The sequence below is a fragment of the Electrophorus electricus genome, chromosome 16 (assembly GCF_041902795.1).
Source record: "Electrophorus electricus isolate QZ-2024a chromosome 16, ASM4190279v1, whole genome shotgun sequence".
Lineage (NCBI taxonomy): Eukaryota > Metazoa > Chordata > Actinopteri > Gymnotiformes > Gymnotidae > Electrophorus > Electrophorus electricus.
In genome coordinates, this window is record NC_137512.1 from 1611599 (window position 1) to 1628866 (window position 17268).

Genomic DNA, 17268 nt, shown 5'->3' on the forward strand with positions numbered 1-17268 from the left:
ACGTCACATAACTAAAATTAAAAATTAATCACATGTAAATTAATAACAAAGATGAATTTCACGGTGCACCGATTTACAATATTTCAACTTTCTCTGCAATCATTTGTGAACGTTCCAGCAAATATTCAATATTCAGTATTGTTCGAGTATTCATTTGAATATATTGTCACATAAAATGAAGTGGCCATATGCTAATCCTAGTTAATTGTAAAGGCAACAAAAGAACACTTTTATGAGACTCAGTGGATTATTCTAATTAACTGGTATTTTTTAGGCGACTTGCCACTGAATTACACGAGGAAATAGTTGCCAGTTTCAAAGCATCATATAAGTCAATCAAAGGGAGCAATATTCCTCGGTTGATAAACCTTTTGTAGAAGATTCTAATCACCTAGCTTCAAGACAGTATGATACAAACTTCCCAAATGATTCAGTTAAAAGGTTTTATACTTTAAAATGAATTAATTTCAACAATGTACAATTTTACAACAATGATCAATTCATTAAAATAATAAACAAAACAAGTTTATTTTGATCTATAGTAATCAATAATCATAGCCATATCATACTTTTAGATATCGGAGCTTGATACAGGTTGATAGTCTATCTGCTGGTCATTGCTGCCTGTAGCACTTCCAGCGGTGCCTTTGTCTTGATGCTTCGTTCCTTTAACCCCAGTACATCTCCTGGTGGTGAAGCAATGACAGATAACACTCCCTGCCAACCCCTGATGACACCTTCGGTGTTACTTATTGGGTGGTTAACATGTTTGCCTCTCAGAGTCACAGTCCTGGGCTTGAGTCCTTATCTGGGTGGAGTTTCTGCCCACCTTCCAAAACAAATGGAGGTTATGTAAATTGGCTATTCCGAATAAATTGTCTGTGTGTGTACCTGAGGTCTCTGCTTGAGAGTACACTGTATGCAATTGGCTGCTGCTTCTCATTGTCATGTGACTCGATGTGTGTGTTAATTGTAAAGTGACCTTGGGTTCCTTGAAAAGCTCTATATAAATATAACCTTATTTGTTCATTCGTTACTACTATGTTTCATATATAATGCTTGTTTGTTTAGACTCAAATGCACATCTGCATTATCATAGCTGCTGTATTAGGCTGATCCTGCATCCCACAGTTTAATTCAACTATTAAATTAAATTTGAATTTAGTGATAAATTAATAAGAAGTGCCTTATTCATGACATATATGGCACGTTAGATGGAGCTGTCTGGTTCATTGAGCCTACACACCCACCCCTCATCTATATCTGTACGGTCTGACCACAGTGTATGGGACACAGGTTCAAGACGGTCTGACCACAGTGTATGGGACACAGGTTCAAGAATGTCAAAAACCTGCAGGTACCAAATCATTCTCTTTTAAGTTGAATTTTGCTAGACACAGACTAATATTTTGATTATAAGATAGTTGAAACATTGTTAAATCTTGTGGCAAATTCAAATTGAGTAAGCTTTGTTTTTGATTTTATATTTAGTTTAGTTTGTATTTTTAAAGAGCTGTTTAAGTCCATTTAAAAAGGTTTAGTGCGCCCCCTGGTGATGAGTCCTACTACAGGGCCTTGAACCCATCATAGGAAAACCATGCTCACATTTCAGTGGCTAAGCTAACAGGCTAACCACACCACGCTGTCAAGTACTTCCGGTAGGTCAATACCCCCCCCCCCCCTCCCCAAAGTTGAACACAACTGTTTGCCCTCGTATTTATTCTGACATATACGCAGCAGCACACCTCCTAAATCAAAACACAAAACTAACATGAAGCACACCGGTCGCCGTTTGCGTGAGGATTGTATCGGACTCGTGGACCAGAGCAGGCGTGTGTCCGGGAGGAAGCAATAGCCAGCCATCTTTCCTCTGGCAGCAATAACAAGAGGGTCCAGGAGGGCTCCGGGTCCCAGTTTATTGTCTGTTTCCTCCTAAACACACGCCGAGCTTTTGGGCGACCAGGGCCAAGGGGCACAGAGAACCGTCCAACGGCACACTCAGGAGCGCGGCATTAGCACCTCGTCTGTTTGAGTTAGTATTTCTTTTTTTTTTTCATGTTTCCAACAGGTCCGCCTTCCCCTACTCCCCAGGCAGCGTCCGAGCTGCTCCACGACAGCTTCACGGCAGCCAAGAGGAGGCGAGTCAACACGTCCGAGTCCGTGTCCGCGTCCCCCAAAGCCGCCTGCAACTCCTCCGCGTCCTGCTCTCCCGCGTCACAGCACGTCCAGAAGAAGTTGCGGTTCGAGGACCCGGCGGAGCTCATCGGGCTGGAGGCGAAGATGGCAGAGGAGTCTCCGGCCGCGTCGTGCTCGAAGGCGAAGAGCGGCTTCCCGGCCGCGGGGCTGGGACACCACGCCAACGGGCTCGCCAAGTCCGCCACGTTCGCCAACAGCAAGCCGGGGGCTGCAAAGAAACTAGTCATCAAGAACTTTAAAGGTAAGTGAGCCGAGAGCAGGGGCGTCTCGGCTGCAGGCTGTGACAGCTTTGCAGTTCACGGTCTTAAAAGATCATCGAGGTTCCCACTGGAGGTGATCTTGGCAGTGCATACAAATGTGGATGTTTTGGTACTGTTCATAAGGTGAAGCTGGTGTCCCTCTGACTGCGGGACTGAATTCTGCATGTTATATACTGCTGTCTCGGGTGTACTGGCATTTGGATACAGTTTCATTTAATTAGAATTTAAATTGATATTAATTATAATAAGATGCTTGATGTGCTACGTGCAGGCTATTAGGAAACATAAACTATACTAGTGTGTGAAATATACCTTTTTATTTTTGTTGGTAAAATGGACAGCTACTGTATTTACAGTATCTTGCAGATGGATAGTTGCATAAGTTTGCTTGAGCATTAACTTTGCATTTCATTATTTAGATTGGTCCCATTTCCATGAATGCATTATAGGATTTTGCTTTAGAATAATATAGTGGACTGTGGGGATCACAGCTTTTGCTTAGGCATTTACTTCAACATGCTCTTAAAGGAAATATGGTTTTCTTTCCGTTTCTTTGTGTGCACTGTTCCCTTTGCGGTTCCTTGTAATCCCCAGTCAGTAAGTAAAGTGAGATAAAGTAAAAAGCAAACAAATGTATTAGTTTAGCTTTGGCTTTATTATTACATTCCCACACTATAAAAACATTTATTTTCAGGGCACTTATTTTGTTTGCGAATAGTTGCTTCAGTTATTGTCTGTTGATTTATTTTTTTTAGGGGGTGGGGGGGTTGTGAATGGAATTAATAACTACAGCGTGGGAGTGATTTAAGAAGTGGGCTGGCTCGATGTGAGCTCACATCAGCTTGTAGAATCACAAGCTTTCCATAAAAAAGGATCCGAGGAGCAGTGACGGATGCTTTGCGTTTCACAGTTTCTCTCCTGGTAGCTACAGTGTCAAGTCTCACGCGTGGACTGGCATGGAGACGTGGCCGTTTCCTATAAAGGGTTTGCAGGGTCTGGAGGGTTTGTGTGTGTGTGTGTGTGTGTGTGTGTAAATTGCTTTACAGTGTTGTGTAATTGCAGTATATAGAGTTAATGGTGAGTTCAGATGTCAGTATTATTTAAGCGACACCGCACACTCTGTAATGTCACTTTTCACAGAAAAACCAAAATTGCCAGAAAACTACACGCACGAGACGTGGCAGAAATTGAAAGAAGCCGTGGAGGCGATACAAAACAGCACTTCAATAAAGTACAATCTGGAGGAGCTCTACCAGGTAGGATGAGCCTCAATCTGGAGGAAGACCTGTGCATGTCCACACCGGCGTTACAACAGCACATACTACAGACTAATGCGCTGTTGCACATTTAAAAAATTGCTGTCCAAATTTGCTTTCAGGAGTGTCAATATCTTTTAATAATGGGTAGTTGGAGTTTGGCTAAAATGTTGTCACTAAATCAATGTTTCCACATTTTCAGGCTGTTGAGAATCTGTGCTCTCATAAGATATCTGCCAAGCTCTATAAGCAGCTTAGAGCAGTATGTGAAGACCATATCAAGGCACAAATCAATCAGTTCCGAGAATATCCTTTCAGCATGGCCCACACTGTTCTGTTGATACTGGATTGTTTGTTGTGGTTATTGAGAACCCCACAGTATTTGCTGGAGTCTAATCAGTGAGAATCATGTGACGTTACATCATGTAAATCAAGTAAAAGAAAAAGTGTAAATTGTGGCTGATGTGTTATTGAATTGTCTTAGGTTGCTATTAATAATAATAATAATAATAATAATAATGATGATGATGATGATGATTTATTATTATTGCATGTCACTCCTACCCTGATTTTTCTTGACTGTGCTTCCACGGACTCCCTAGACAGTGTGCTCTTCTTGAAGAAGATAGACAAATGTTGGCAAGATCACTGCAGACAAATGGTAGGAGGACGCATGTATTCACTCGACTTTCATGCCTCTCCTACATTTAAAGGGCCTCGTAACTCAAAGACGATATTTGTGCCCTCCGTCATATTGAGGTGCTACGAGATCTGCTTCTACCAAGGTTTCTCATGTTACTGCTGTTTGTGAAACGTGCTAATCTGTGACTAGTGACTCTTTTATTAGTGTTTCTCTACATACAGTATTGCCAGCATAACTTAGAAGTATCATGCATTATTTCAGTGTTGTTGCATGGAATTGGTATGTGATGAATTGTACTACTGAGTAAAGTCTGAGGTTTTCCTTTAGCGTGTGGTGTTATGTGGTGCTCTGTTTTTGTTTTTCTGCGCTGGACCACTCCTCAGGGGAATTTATGTGTATTCTGTATGGACGTCAGTGGTTTCTTAGCATTTGAACATCGGCTCAGTACTCTCTCTCTCTCTCTCTCTCTCTCTCTCTCTCTCTGTTTTATTTTATCAGATCATGATTAGGAGTATATTTTTGTTTTTGGATCGCACATATGTTTTACAAAATTCAATGCTGCCATCAATCTGGTATGTATCCCTCCCTTGTGGAAGTTAAAAGCATTTAAACATAACTTCATTTATGTCACCTCAGGTAGTCACAGAACCTTGACTTTTCTGCAAAGATTGTGCTTTATTTTCTGACATCTGAACTTTCCCTCTCTCATCCTCTAGGGACATGGGCTTAGAGTTGTTTCGCTTCTACATCATCAGTGATTTGAAAGTGCAGAGCAAGACGATTGATGGAATCTTGCTCCTTATTGAGCGGGAGCGCAGCGGCGAGACCATAGACCGGAGTCTCCTCCGGAGCTTGCTGGGAATGCTCTCGGATCTGCAGGTGTGGCTAAAGCACAAGGTCATGTGGTGTCCGCCTGATGGCCGTGTGTCGGGCTGCTTCGCCTTGATACAGCGGATTATGTGCCAGTTTTCCCAGTCTCATTGTGAGACTTGCAGGTCACTACATTTCAATGATAATTGAGGACCTCTGTTGTAAATCTTTTTGGGGCGAGACAAGCTCCGTATCTTCCGTATGTGTCTGGCTTAGATGGTTGATTACGTATGCATGCTCAACACTACTGAAAGCACCTGCTTTGATTTCTAAGACCAAATTCCAGTTACTTACATCTGACAGTTATATTTACTCCTCATATTGTCACTGTATATCTTTAAAAAAAAAAAAAAAAAATCCTTAACCTTCCTTAAAAACAAAGGGTCATAGTTCATTAACACACAGAATCCATACTGTTCTGTTTGGTGTGATTTGTGGCCATCAACAGGAAGTCTTTTGCCTTTGACAGATTTATCAAGATTCGTTCGAGCAGCGGTTTCTCGAAGAGACCAATCGACTGTATGCTGCCGAGGGTCAGCGGTTGATGCAGGAAAGAGAGGTGAGGTACACGTTAGGAAAGTTTGGCGGAAGAACAACCATCTATACATTTCTCTGATGATACACATGCAGGAAATCTGCGTCTACTACGAGTGCACCAACTCCTCTTCTGGTGTGTGTGTGTTGCTGTATCTAAAAGTGCAAAACAGAGCTACTTTTAGCTGTACACACAACTCTTTCATTCGACTGCAGACACTTATGACATGGACACTCTCCACAGGTCCCAGAATATCTCCATCATGTTAACAAGCGCTTGGAAGAAGAAGCAGACCGCGTCATCACATACTTGGACCAGAGCACGCAGTAAGTGCACCGAGCACATGGCCAGCATTCAACGGTTGCGCCGACTTGCCTTTGTTATTCTGAGCTTAGAAGAGTAGCGATGTGAATGACTGACTGACTCCCTGTGGGATCTCTCTTAGAAAACCCCTCATTGCCACTGTGGAAAAGCAACTACTGGGAGAACACTTGACGGCAACGCTTCAGAAAGGTGTCTAAAAACAGAATAAAGGAAACGATGGGCTATTTTTGTTTCTCTTCATCCATGTAACTTGGCAGCTTTATTCTGCGTTGTTGAGATCCCCGATCCCAACACTATTCCCCGCTCTTGATGTTTGGGGAGGAAAAAGTCGTTTGATCGTGGTGTCCCCTCTAAACTTTGCTTTACGCCGCTAGGCCTGAATCACCTGCTGGATGAGAACCGTATCCAGGACTTGTCTCTGCTGTATCAGCTCTTCAGCCGGGTTCGAGGTGGGGTACAGGTGCTTCTGCACCACTGGGTCGAGTACATCAAGGTGAGCTGGACAGCCTGTCTCCACAGCAGCACATCCACATCTAAAACCAGTTACTCTGCAGGACTCGCCTTACTTCTGCTTGGGCTGATGGTGTTTTGTAATACAGGCCTTTGGTAGCACAATAGTCATCAATCCCGAGAAAGACAAGACGATGGTGCAAGAGCTGCTGGATTTTAAGGACAAAGTGGATTCCATCATCGATGTTTGCTTCTTAAAAAACGAAAAATTTGTAAATGCCATGAAGGAGGCGTTTGAGACCTTCATCAACAAGCGGCCAAACAAACCGGCAGAGCTCATAGGTCAGTGATGCTGCCACATTAAAAAAACAAAACAAAACCCCCCCCTCAAAAACAAACAATGCATAAGCATAATGTGAGATGTTACGTGTGCTGTGTGAGTTATAGCAGCTACCAGTGTCCTTATGCTGCACTTTGGGTTTTCCTCCTTAAAGCAAAATATGTGGATTCCAAGCTGAGGGCAGGAAATAAAGAAGCCACTGATGAGGAACTTGAGAAGATGCTGGATAAGATTATGATCATATTCAGGTTTATTTATGGTAAATCACTGATCTGGAACTTCACACTTCTGTCCAGGAACTGCGCTGGCTCCATGTAATGTTTCAAGTTTTAGTTCGCTCCTCCACTTCACGTCGTCTTGTTTGTTCTTTTCTTGTTTAGGCAAAGATGTCTTTGAGGCCTTTTATAAGAAAGACCTGGCTAAGAGGTTGTTGGTGGGGAAAAGTGCCTCGGTAGATGCTGAGAAGTCAATGCTGTCCAAACTGAAGCATGGTTGGTGCTTGTGTGGTTATAGTTTTCTTTACAGCACGCACACGCAGGACCATGTGACTTTTTAGGAAAAGTCATTTCAGTGTGAACCTAACCATTTCAGAATATTGCAGTGTGAATACTGTTTGTCATTGTTATTTTAGAGTGTGGTGCTGCATTTACCAGTAAATTGGAGGGAATGTTTAAAGATATGGAGCTTTCAAAAGACATCATGGTGCAGTTCAAGCAGGTAAAACATTTTTGTTGACATTTCGTTAAAAAAGGAAAATACAGTGACCTGTTGAACTTTACTAAATGTTTTGATTTGTCTTTTTAATGTCGCCCTCTAGTACATGCAATGCCAAAACATCCCTGGTAACATTGATCTGACTGTGAACATTCTCACTATGGGTTATTGGCCAACTTATGTCCCTATGGAAGTGCACTTGCCTCCAGAGGTTTGTTTGGCAAAGATTAGAAGTTCTCTAGGTTTTTAGTGTCTCAACAGTATAAATTAAGTCACAGTCTGTGTGGTTTGTGTTGCTGTATCTATTCAGATGGTGAGATTGCAGGAAATCTTCAAGACTTTTTATCTGGGGAAGCACAGTGGAAGGAAACTACAGTGGCAGTCAACATTAGGACATTGTGTGTTGAAAGCAGAATTCAAGGAGGTATGCCAGTTCAAAATTCCAGACCAGTATCCAAGGCCAAGATTCTAGATCCTAGATCAAGAAGTAATTTTAAAAAAGGATTTATAAAAGTTTCCTAATTGGTGTGCCACTGTCTCTGTTCACACTGTTGCGGTGTTGGCTCCTCAGAGGCAGATGTACGGCCGTCCTCAGTTGTAACTGTTTGTCTTCGACTTTTTAAAGGGAAAGAAAGAGCTTCAGGTGTCGCTGTTTCAGACGTTGGTTCTGCTCATGTTCAATGAAGGCGAAGAATTTTCCTTAGAAGAGATCAAACTGGCTACAGGAATCGGTGCGTTGTCTTTCTGAAGCATTTCTAGCCGGTGTATCCTTAAATGAATTCCCAAATGGTTTTCCCAGAATATAATGATGCTATGCTGTGTACGGGTTCACATTGCACCCTTGTGTTTCAGATCTATTAAATGTGTGTTAGAAGTCCATTCATTATAGAACTGATATGACTGAGTGTATGCTGCTGTGCAGAGGACAGTGAGCTGCGACGGACCTTGCAGTCCTTGGCCTGTGGAAAAGCACGGGTCCTTACCAAAACGCCCAAAAGCAAAGATGTGGAAGACGGAGACAAGTTTTCCTGCAACGACGATTTCCGGCACAAACTGTTCAGGATTAAGATCAACCAGATCCAGATGAAGGAGACTGTACGCAGCCATGTTCTGCCTGAGATCTTTATTTCATCATTACGAAGATCACGATGGAGCTCGACCGTTTGGGTTTATGCCTTCTTCTGCGTTGCAGGTGGAGGAGCAAGCTAGCACTACGGAGAGAGTCTTCCAGGACCGGCAGTACCAGATCGATGCCGCCATCGTCCGGATTATGAAGATGAGGAAAACCTTGAGTCACAACCTCTTGGTATCTGAGGTCTACAACCAGCTCAAATTCCCAGTCAAGGTGAGGCCGAAAGCCTGAACTTCACCAGTAACGTGTAAGCGCTTTTGTTTTCAGTGCACGTGTGTGAATACCTGGGTCTCATTTTGGTTCTGTTTTCCCTCACAGCCTGCTGATTTAAAGAAGAGGATAGAGTCACTTATTGATAGGGACTACATGGAAAGAGATAAAGAGAATCCTAATCAGTACAATTATGTGGCTTAGAGAGAGGGAGAGAGACATTCGGAAGGGGAGTGGAGAATAACAGGAAAGATGGAGGCTGTTCTCAGTGAACATGGGGAATAAAATCCTTTGCTCCAGTCGATGTTAACATTACCCTCATTACCCAACGACCGGCAGCTGAATGCACATTGCGCCACCAGGATTTTTCAGGGGTGTGTGTTCTACTGGACTGCATGCCCACAAAACAACAAAAAAAAAAATACATTGTTCAGTTTCAGACCTTGTCATTAAAAGTTGGACAATCCCAGACACACTTTCTTTTATGTATGGAAATGAAAACTGTATTTATTTTCTGAATTGGTTCTAAATTCTTTTGTTTTTGGCATCCTTATCTGTTTATTTTTAAGTCACATTTCCTTTTAATTCACTGTGTATCCTGTGCAAAATGTTCTTGTGGGGAAGTATGGAAAAAAGATCACCAATAAAAGCAGACATTTGTTCAGTGTTGTACTAGACATGAGTGTATAACATTTGAAAATAAGATTTCCCTCGACTCTTAAATGTGATCTACACAGGAGCACAGGTCAGAGGCTGTTTTCAAGTTAAGTAACTTTCTGAAACATTGAACTGGAGCCAAATTGGAAAAATTTAAATGATGTGCCAAAAGTTAAAAACAAAGCACTTGTTTTGGCATGAGCAGTTCATGCTGCTAAACACTAACTTGTGTATCATAGCGTTTTACTTTTTCATGTTTCCTTTTTACTGAGATCTTGGGTTTTTTTCTTTCTTTTTTTTTTCCCCCTTTTTGTTTATTTTTGTATATATTACACATAACCCAACTTGGGGATGGTTTTATTGTCACAGATTAAAGCAAGGTTTAGACAAACAGCATTAACTTTCTGTTGAACATTTTTAGTTAAGTGCAAAAGTTAACTTGTGCCTGTGAAACTGGCCCATTACGTGTAATGCAGTGAACTGCATTGAAATAATAAATTCAAATGGACCCTTTAGTACCTCTAAGAAGCACAGCGGTGTAACAGTTATACTATTTAATTGTCTCCAAGTTTGTATATCCCTGACTTTCTGAGCAAGGCATATATTACACTGAGAGCCTCCTGTATGGTGTCACTGGATTAATAGAGTTGTATGACGGCGGTGTTTCGATAAGTCATGCTTAAATGGGCAGTTGTCCAGTGTCTGAATGGGTTTGCTTGTTTTATTGCTTCAGATTAAACAACTGTATATGTTTCCATGAACACTTCCCTTTGGTACTTCAGTGTTCTTTTTCTACCTTGTTTTACATGCATGAAATTGTGGTGGAATTTCACATCTTTGGAAGAATTAGGTTTATTACCAGCAAAGTTATCTATGACTTTTAACTGAAAAATTACTTAACCGAGAACATTTATAGGAAGACACACAAAACTCGGTCCATTGGATGTTTCTTAATCTGTAGTGCTAGTCTGGAGGTTTCTCAATATGTAGTCCTAGTCTGCACTCATCTGTCCAGGCCCATTTAGAGCTAAGGTGCTGCAGTATTGAGAATAGTGCAGCATCTAAATGAAGCAGCAGGTGGACTATGGTCTGTACCTGCACATCCATAAACTTCACCTATAAAACTGGTAGACCCCAAAAAGCCCCGAGTGTATGTGCATTAAAGGGATACGTCTCTAATAATCTGGGTAGTGAATGTTGCTATGGTTTCTGGTCTGTCGTAAAGCACTTAACACTGTCGAAAAACAAACGTCATCTGCTGCGCTGGATCTCGGCGTGGTCATTGACTTGTGTTTCATTCACTTCTCTTTACGTGTTTCTTTTTTACTGTTTTTTTTTTTGGCAATTCAACGACTCTATCGTTAAGACACGCGCGTCCAGCGAGAATGTTTAAAAAGTAAGGATGGGCTGGGTCTTCGGGGTAGCACAGCTAGCACTGCTAGCTTAGCTAGCGCAGCTAACGTGGCGCCAGACGACCAGCAGACGTTTGCTGAGAGGTTGAACGTCTGATTTCTAATGCATATTCGTGTAAAGTGTTTAAGTTTATCCCGTGTGGGAATGTTACTTTATTGTGAAAATGTCAGACGTCTGGTAGCAATGTCCGTTCACTCGCTAACCGATGCTAGCTCCTGAACAAAGCTAGGCTGCTTAGCCACCTCGGCCGTTCCCCATCAGAGAGCCTTAACCACCAACTCTAACTTTAAACAGTTATATTTGACTTAACTAACTTTAAACAGTACGTTGTATTTGAAATTAAAGTCTTTAGGGTGTAGGATTAGCATCTGCACCGCTGTGCTCATCTTTAGACCTAGCTGGAGATGATCACATTTGTCCTCCAGCCAGTCTGGAGAGGTGAGGTGCCAATAGTTATTAGCACTTACACTACTTTGGTTCCACAGGTTCCCTGGTTTAATGTTTGTCTAGGGTTAACTTATTTTATAGCTGTCCTAACATCGGAGTGGTAGAATATTAAACTACTTCGCAGGAATCTTTACTCTACATAAGCATCGTAGCTAATGTTCAGTCATTAATAGTTCTGGCCCCGGTCTCATTTTATTGTGTGGATGTTTCGCAGTTAAAGTGTTATGTGGTGTGTGTGTATGTGTGATGTATTATATGTAGTGTGTGTGTGTGTGTGTGATGTATTAAATGTAGAGTGTATGTGTGATGTATTATATGTAGTGTGTTGTGTTATATGTAGCATGTGTGTGATGTATTATTTGTAGTGTGTGTGGCTCTAGTAAATATATGTGGATATAATTCATAATTTGATTATTTTTTTCTGACCCTTTCCGTTTTCTTTACTGTTACAGATTTGACGAAAAGGAAAATGTTTCAAACTGCATTCAACTGAAGACGTCAGTAATCAAAGGCATTAAGAATCAGCTACTAGACCAGTTTCCTGACATTGATCCATGGCTCAATCAAATCATGCCCAAAAAGGACCCTGTCAAAATCGTGAGATGGTATAAATCACAAAACGCAGTAAACTCTGGCCACAGAGACACATGAATATATGTAATGCACAATGTTTCCAGAGAAACATGCCGTTTTGGATAGAGGTCCTTCATCAGCATGTTGCTAGCACAGTTTATGTAGGACCTCTGTCAGAAACACACGTTTTTTTTCTTGAAACCTTGTGTATTACATTGCAACATTTTCATCTTTAACCACAGTGCACTGCAGCTGGAATATGTGTATTATCACCTAAGTTAGGCCAGACAATTTAAAGATATGATTCAAAAATCACATCTTTAAATTGTTGTGTGATACACTGAACAGCCTCATGTAATATGGATCTCATCACTGATGCTTTTGGCTTCCTAATTTTACATGATGGATTTCTGCGTCTTTACTGTTGCAGTCATGAACACATTGAAATTCTGACAGTAAATGGGGAGCTGCTCTTCTTCAGGCAGAGAGAGGGGCCCTTCTTCCCGACCCTCAGACTCCTACATAAATGTACGTCTTGCCAGAGTCATTAAATGGCATCGTTTGTATCTACAGTACAGCTAAATTAATGGATACAGATGCCTATGTTTATTACTAGGTTTATAAAGGAAGACTGGGTGGTATTATAGTGTTAGATTTGAGATTACACTTTCTGACAGTGCATTCTTGTAATAGCAGGAAATACATTATTAAAGTATTGGACAGAGTTGCACAAAGTACTTATGTAAAAGCAACCTTACAATCGTGCCTTCATGCAGAAAGTAAATAAATGGTAAGTAGACATATAGTAAAGTATAACTTTGTTCAGTGAAGTGCACATTACAACTGTCTAGTATATTGTATCAACAGGACCTTACCAGTATCATCCCATGTTAATTCCCAGATGCCAGTATCTAAGATTTCTTGTAATGTAGTTCTTTGTTTGATGAATGCTCAGTACCTCGTGTTTTACAGATCCATTCATTCTTCCACACCAACAAGTGGATAAAGGGGCTATCAAGTTTGTTCTTAGTGGAGCCAATATTATGTGCCCAGGACTGACATCACCAGGAGCAAAACTCTACCCTGCTAATGTTGACACAGTTGTTGTATCCTCTGTGTATTCGCTATTGGTTATTATAGCGTGTATTAAAATACAGTAATTTGGTTTTGGGTATTAGTGTGTATTTAAATACAATAATTTGGTATTGGGCATTACAGCATTTCTTAAATACATTAATGTGGCATTGGGTATTACAGCATGTCTTTGAATACAGTAATTTAGTATTGGTATTACAGCATGTATTTAAATACACTCATTTGGAATTGGGTATTTATAGTGTGTATTTAAATAGCCATTTGGTATTATAACCCATATTTAAATACAGCAATTTAGTATTGGCCCTTATCACGTGTATTTTTGAAATGAACAATTTACACCTGGTGTAAAACTCACCAGTTAATTTTCTCCTTGATTCATCGTATCAGGCCATAATGGCAGAAGGTAAGCAGCATGCACTCTCTGTGGGAGTCATGAAAATGACTGCAGAAAACATGTAAGTGTCCTTCTCCTTAGCAGATACATTTGAAGCAAAAGAGAACGCAAACCAAGCTGCTATATTTGGACCTAACAGTGTGCTAATATTAAAAACAACACATTAAGATTTTATCAGTGCCTTTATTGCAGACATTTCCAGCTGATTCAAGTTCACCCCACCATACTGCTGTTCTGAACTGTTCTGAATTTTGTGTACTGAACAGAGAGAAGGTAAACAAGGGGATTGGGATCGAGAACATTCATTATCTCAATGACGGACTGTGGCACATGAAGACGTATAAATAAGAACGCAGACACCTGGACATGACGGGCGCTCTCAGCTACGATCACCAGGCTGCCTGTCTGCTGTCCATCAATGGACTCTGCTGCAAACCATGCTGAAAGTCTGTCAACCCCACACTGCTGCATAAATAAAGCCTGCGGTATTGTCATTTTTTTTTTTTTTTTTTTACTTTTCTGTAAAGTCATAGGATGTAGCATTGCATAACACGCTGTTCCACCCAAAATTGATTTTGAAAGCAGTCTACCTATGATGTAAGGCCAGCTTGTGAGCCATGCCCAGACCATTCTATTCCATATGCAGCTCACAGGTTTACACTTCTGATTCTGATTTCAGTACTCAGTCAGTGGGCCGTTATTGTTTACGTCAACAATTAAAGTACAAATATGCTTTGTAATATGTCTTTGTAAGAGGTAAACCAAAAATCAAGAAAAGGGTTGAACCACAAATCCCAAGCTCTCACTTATAAAATATTTGGGCACTTTTTGTCCATTAGGAAGGTATGTAACATATAATGTAAAATAAGCAAAATATTGCCATAGATAATTTTACAACACTTCTCTGGCTAGGAGCTTATGAAACAATCTCTCACTTTAATTTAGTAAACACTAGAACCATAACCTAGTTGTTTGTGGTTAGCAAACAACCATTTTTATGTTTAGACATAATTCATTAATAACAAAATCCATTTTTTATTGAAACTACATTATAAACCAATGCTCAATTGCATCCAGTTTGTAAAATCGCACTAATGACCCAATGATCCAACATCTTTAATTACATTCAGAGGAAACCCTGCTTTCAAACGATCCACACGAAAAGGTTTATGGAATTTCAGTGTGTTAATGTGTAATGTTGGCACCACACACAGCCCCGCACCAAAAAACAAATAAAAATAATAAAAATAATTTAAGTTCCAATTATGTACTCAGGAAACAGTGATATCAGACTTCATGGTTGTGGACACGTGTGATCAAGTACAGTAATGTTGAGTGGCACGAATCAACTGCCATGTCAATTTATAACAATTACTATTAATTGGCATGTATGCTACTTATAGTTAAGTTTTTGATACTGGGATCAGATTAATCCTTTGCTATTAAATATTAAATATTTTTGTATCCAGTTTGGGATTTTTTTTTTTACCATGATAAACGGAGAATGAAACCCAGTCAAGTTAAGGCTAAATGCACTTATTTCTAAACGAAGCCCATTTTGTTTTTACAGGCTGTACATCACAGCATGTTCCACACTGCCCCATTACAAATTTGAATGCTCACCCAGAGCAAAGTACAAAGTATTATTAGTGCACCATGCGATGCATTAATAACCTCACTCACAGGCCTAATTAGTCATTGTCTGAGTCCTTTGGAGGTAAAAATGTCAAGGAATCGTGGAAGTTGTGTCCGTATGGCCGCAGCCTGTAAACTCCATACATCATCACTTGCATTTGGCTCTGTGACATGCCGGTGAACGTGATGGCCATATCAGAGCAGCATGCCTCCACCACATCACTGGGGTTCTGGCTCATGCTATCAGAAATTAGGGTGTTCACGCTCTTTTTATTGAAGAGCTCTTTGCCCTTCTCGTCCTCTCCGTTTTCAGCAAACACGCCGGCGTACCTCAGGCACGTGGCCAGCTGCTTCTCCTCACTCAGCGTCCAAATCGCGTGGCCCCGCTCCGGGCATTTACTCTCGTCCTTGAACACCTCCACGAGTCTCCTCACTGCCTCGTAGCTGAGGACAATCCCACTCTCATACTCCACGTATTCTAAGTCACCGGATTTCTGCACATGGCCAATGTAAAAGGGCTGACTGGAGTCTTTTACCAGTACCAGATATTTGAGATTCTCAATAATTGCAAAAGTGGTGGGTCGTGCCACAAAGAACCAGCGAATGCCACCGGCGCTATCATACGCATGTGTGATGGCTTTGCGCAGTCTGGTCCACTCATTCTTTTCCTGCAGATCTATGGCCTCCAAAGCTTTGGCCGATTCAGAGCTGTAGAAGGCTGACCTGTCACAGTGTTTGCTCCAGGTCTCGTTAGCTGTTGCCCAGTGAACCAGGATCTTGGGAGTAACCATGATGAGGCAATACACACGCACCTGCTGGGTGACTTTTGACATTTGTGCCACGGTCAGCTTTTGCAGCTCCTCTCTGCTAAGAGGTTTGAGGTGGTGGTGGAGGTGGTGGTGGTCATCGGACCTAAACTGAATCTCTGGGCTGAAGGTCCCAAGAAGAGCCAAGATCAGACAAAAGACGCCCCCCAAGATCACCCCCTTCAGGAACGAGCCGCTTTCAGACGGCATTTTGCGCTAGAAAACAGAAGAGTTCTCGGTGAAATGAAATGGTGTGGCAGCACCAAACATCCAAAAACTGCCACAATCTGCAGTGCATTAAATGGCTTTTGGTTGGCCTGTAATGCCCTATAAAACAATGTATATGTATAAGATCGCCAACGTCAATGCATATGCCAACTCACCATTAAGAAGTAGCTTTTCCAGCATAGCTGGAAGTAAGCCATTGTCAATACTACTATCATATAATGAAACTGGACCAACCCTCCTGTTAGCTTGTTCTTCTGTGATTATAGTTAGCTAAGGTTCCTAACCTAGAAAACTAATAAATTTAGTCAGCCATGCTAAACGACGGCGCTTTATTAGCTAGCAGGGTGTCTCATAAAATAATTAACCTACATAACTATAGGCCGGGCATCTCATATATATCTAAGTGTAGTTAATTTATATAACACTGTGTCCTGGAAAACGAGTAAAAAAAGTAAGATAAGATAACGTAGCTTAGCTACAATAACTCACCTGTCCACGGTGGAAGACACAAGCTAGTCAGCTAGCTATACGGCTAAACACACTTAAAAGTTTTCCTTAAATGTCAGCTCTTGTGTGAGTTAAACACTCGCAAGCCCTGACTAACAGGTCGGACTATGGTATAAATAACCGGCTACGGTTTAATCAAACAGTCGCCAGCCCTCACCAACAGACGCGTAGCGCTATCTGTCGCTCCGAGGAGGTCTGTACGTACAGACAGCAAAGCATCATGGGATTTGTAGTCCAAAAGCCGTTTATTTGGCTTTTTAAAAATTTATTTATTTATTTATTTATTTTTTATTATTTTTTTTACATGTGTGCTTTACAAAATATTGTATACTCTCGGGACCATTATCTAATGATGATTTAATTTATTTGTTCGATATGAGAATTAAGCAACGCAACAGTACAGAAGGCTAAATCCTATGCTGCCATCTACTGGGCAAATATAGCAGCTGCCCTAACAGGCTCTCTCGCAGTGATGGTGTATTTTTTGAACAGGTCAGTTCAGGCAGTTCGTTTGTTCACTCCTGGTATCCAATATAGAAGTTAACATCTTATTTCCATGATCTTAATTTAATACGTTCAT

At 41.1% G+C, this 17268-nt stretch overlaps 3 protein-coding genes across 3 annotated transcripts; 2 read left to right on the forward strand and 1 right to left on the reverse strand.

Annotated features, from left to right (window-relative positions):
- The first annotated feature begins 1691 nt into the window (after window positions 1-1691).
- cul4b (cullin 4B) lies at window positions 1692-9594 on the forward strand. The gene is made up of 20 exons (XM_027018584.3): window positions 1692-2437; window positions 3597-3712; window positions 3915-4018; window positions 4304-4373; window positions 4854-4927; window positions 5072-5234; window positions 5695-5784; window positions 6004-6086; window positions 6206-6273; window positions 6459-6577; window positions 6684-6876; window positions 7029-7133; window positions 7255-7365; window positions 7506-7591; window positions 7692-7799; window positions 7899-8012; window positions 8214-8319; window positions 8511-8683; window positions 8781-8933; window positions 9039-9594. The coding sequence occupies exons 1-20, from the start codon at window positions 2056-2058 to the stop codon at window positions 9132-9134; spliced, it is 2514 nt and encodes an 837-aa protein (XP_026874385.1). The 5' UTR covers window positions 1692-2055; the 3' UTR covers window positions 9135-9594.
- A 1217-nt stretch (window positions 9595-10811) lies between these two features.
- Window positions 10812-14006, forward strand: mcts1 (MCTS1 re-initiation and release factor). The gene is made up of 6 exons (XM_027018586.3): window positions 10812-10983; window positions 11900-12052; window positions 12451-12548; window positions 12993-13126; window positions 13506-13573; window positions 13779-14006. Exons 1-6 carry the CDS (start codon window positions 10973-10975, stop codon window positions 13858-13860), a joined length of 546 nt encoding a protein of 181 aa, XP_026874387.1. The 5' UTR covers window positions 10812-10972; the 3' UTR covers window positions 13861-14006.
- c1galt1c1 (C1GALT1-specific chaperone 1) lies at window positions 13676-16882 on the reverse strand. Its single transcript, XM_027018585.3, has 2 exons — window positions 16671-16882; window positions 13676-16169 (listed from the first exon to the last, which is right to left on the reverse strand). Exon 2 carries the CDS (start codon window positions 16161-16163, stop codon window positions 15204-15206), a length of 960 nt encoding a protein of 319 aa, XP_026874386.2. The 5' UTR covers window positions 16164-16169; window positions 16671-16882; the 3' UTR covers window positions 13676-15203.
- Between the last annotated feature and the right edge of the window lie 386 nt (window positions 16883-17268).

Bases quoted from the DNA above. Each gene is read 5' to 3' on its own strand.
- cul4b (XM_027018584.3), top strand. From the start codon at position 2,056: ATGTTTCCAACAGGTCCGCCTTCCCCTACTCCCCAGGCAGCGTCCGAG. The intron at 2,438-3,596 runs GTAAGTGAGCCG...CACTTTTCACAG, and splicing joins AGTCATCAAGAACTTTAAAG to AAAAACCAAAATTGCCAGAA. The intron at 4,374-4,853 runs GTAGGAGGACGC...TTATTTTATCAG, and splicing joins AAGATCACTGCAGACAAATG to ATCATGATTAGGAGTATATT.
- c1galt1c1 (XM_027018585.3), bottom strand. From the start codon at position 16,163: ATGCCGTCTGAAAGCGGCTCGTTCCTGAAGGGGGTGATCTTGGGGGGC.
- mcts1 (XM_027018586.3), top strand. The intron at 13,127-13,505 runs GTATCCTCTGTG...TCATCGTATCAG, and splicing joins CTAATGTTGACACAGTTGTT to GCCATAATGGCAGAAGGTAA. The intron at 13,574-13,778 runs GTAAGTGTCCTT...TGTACTGAACAG, and splicing joins AAAATGACTGCAGAAAACAT to AGAGAAGGTAAACAAGGGGA.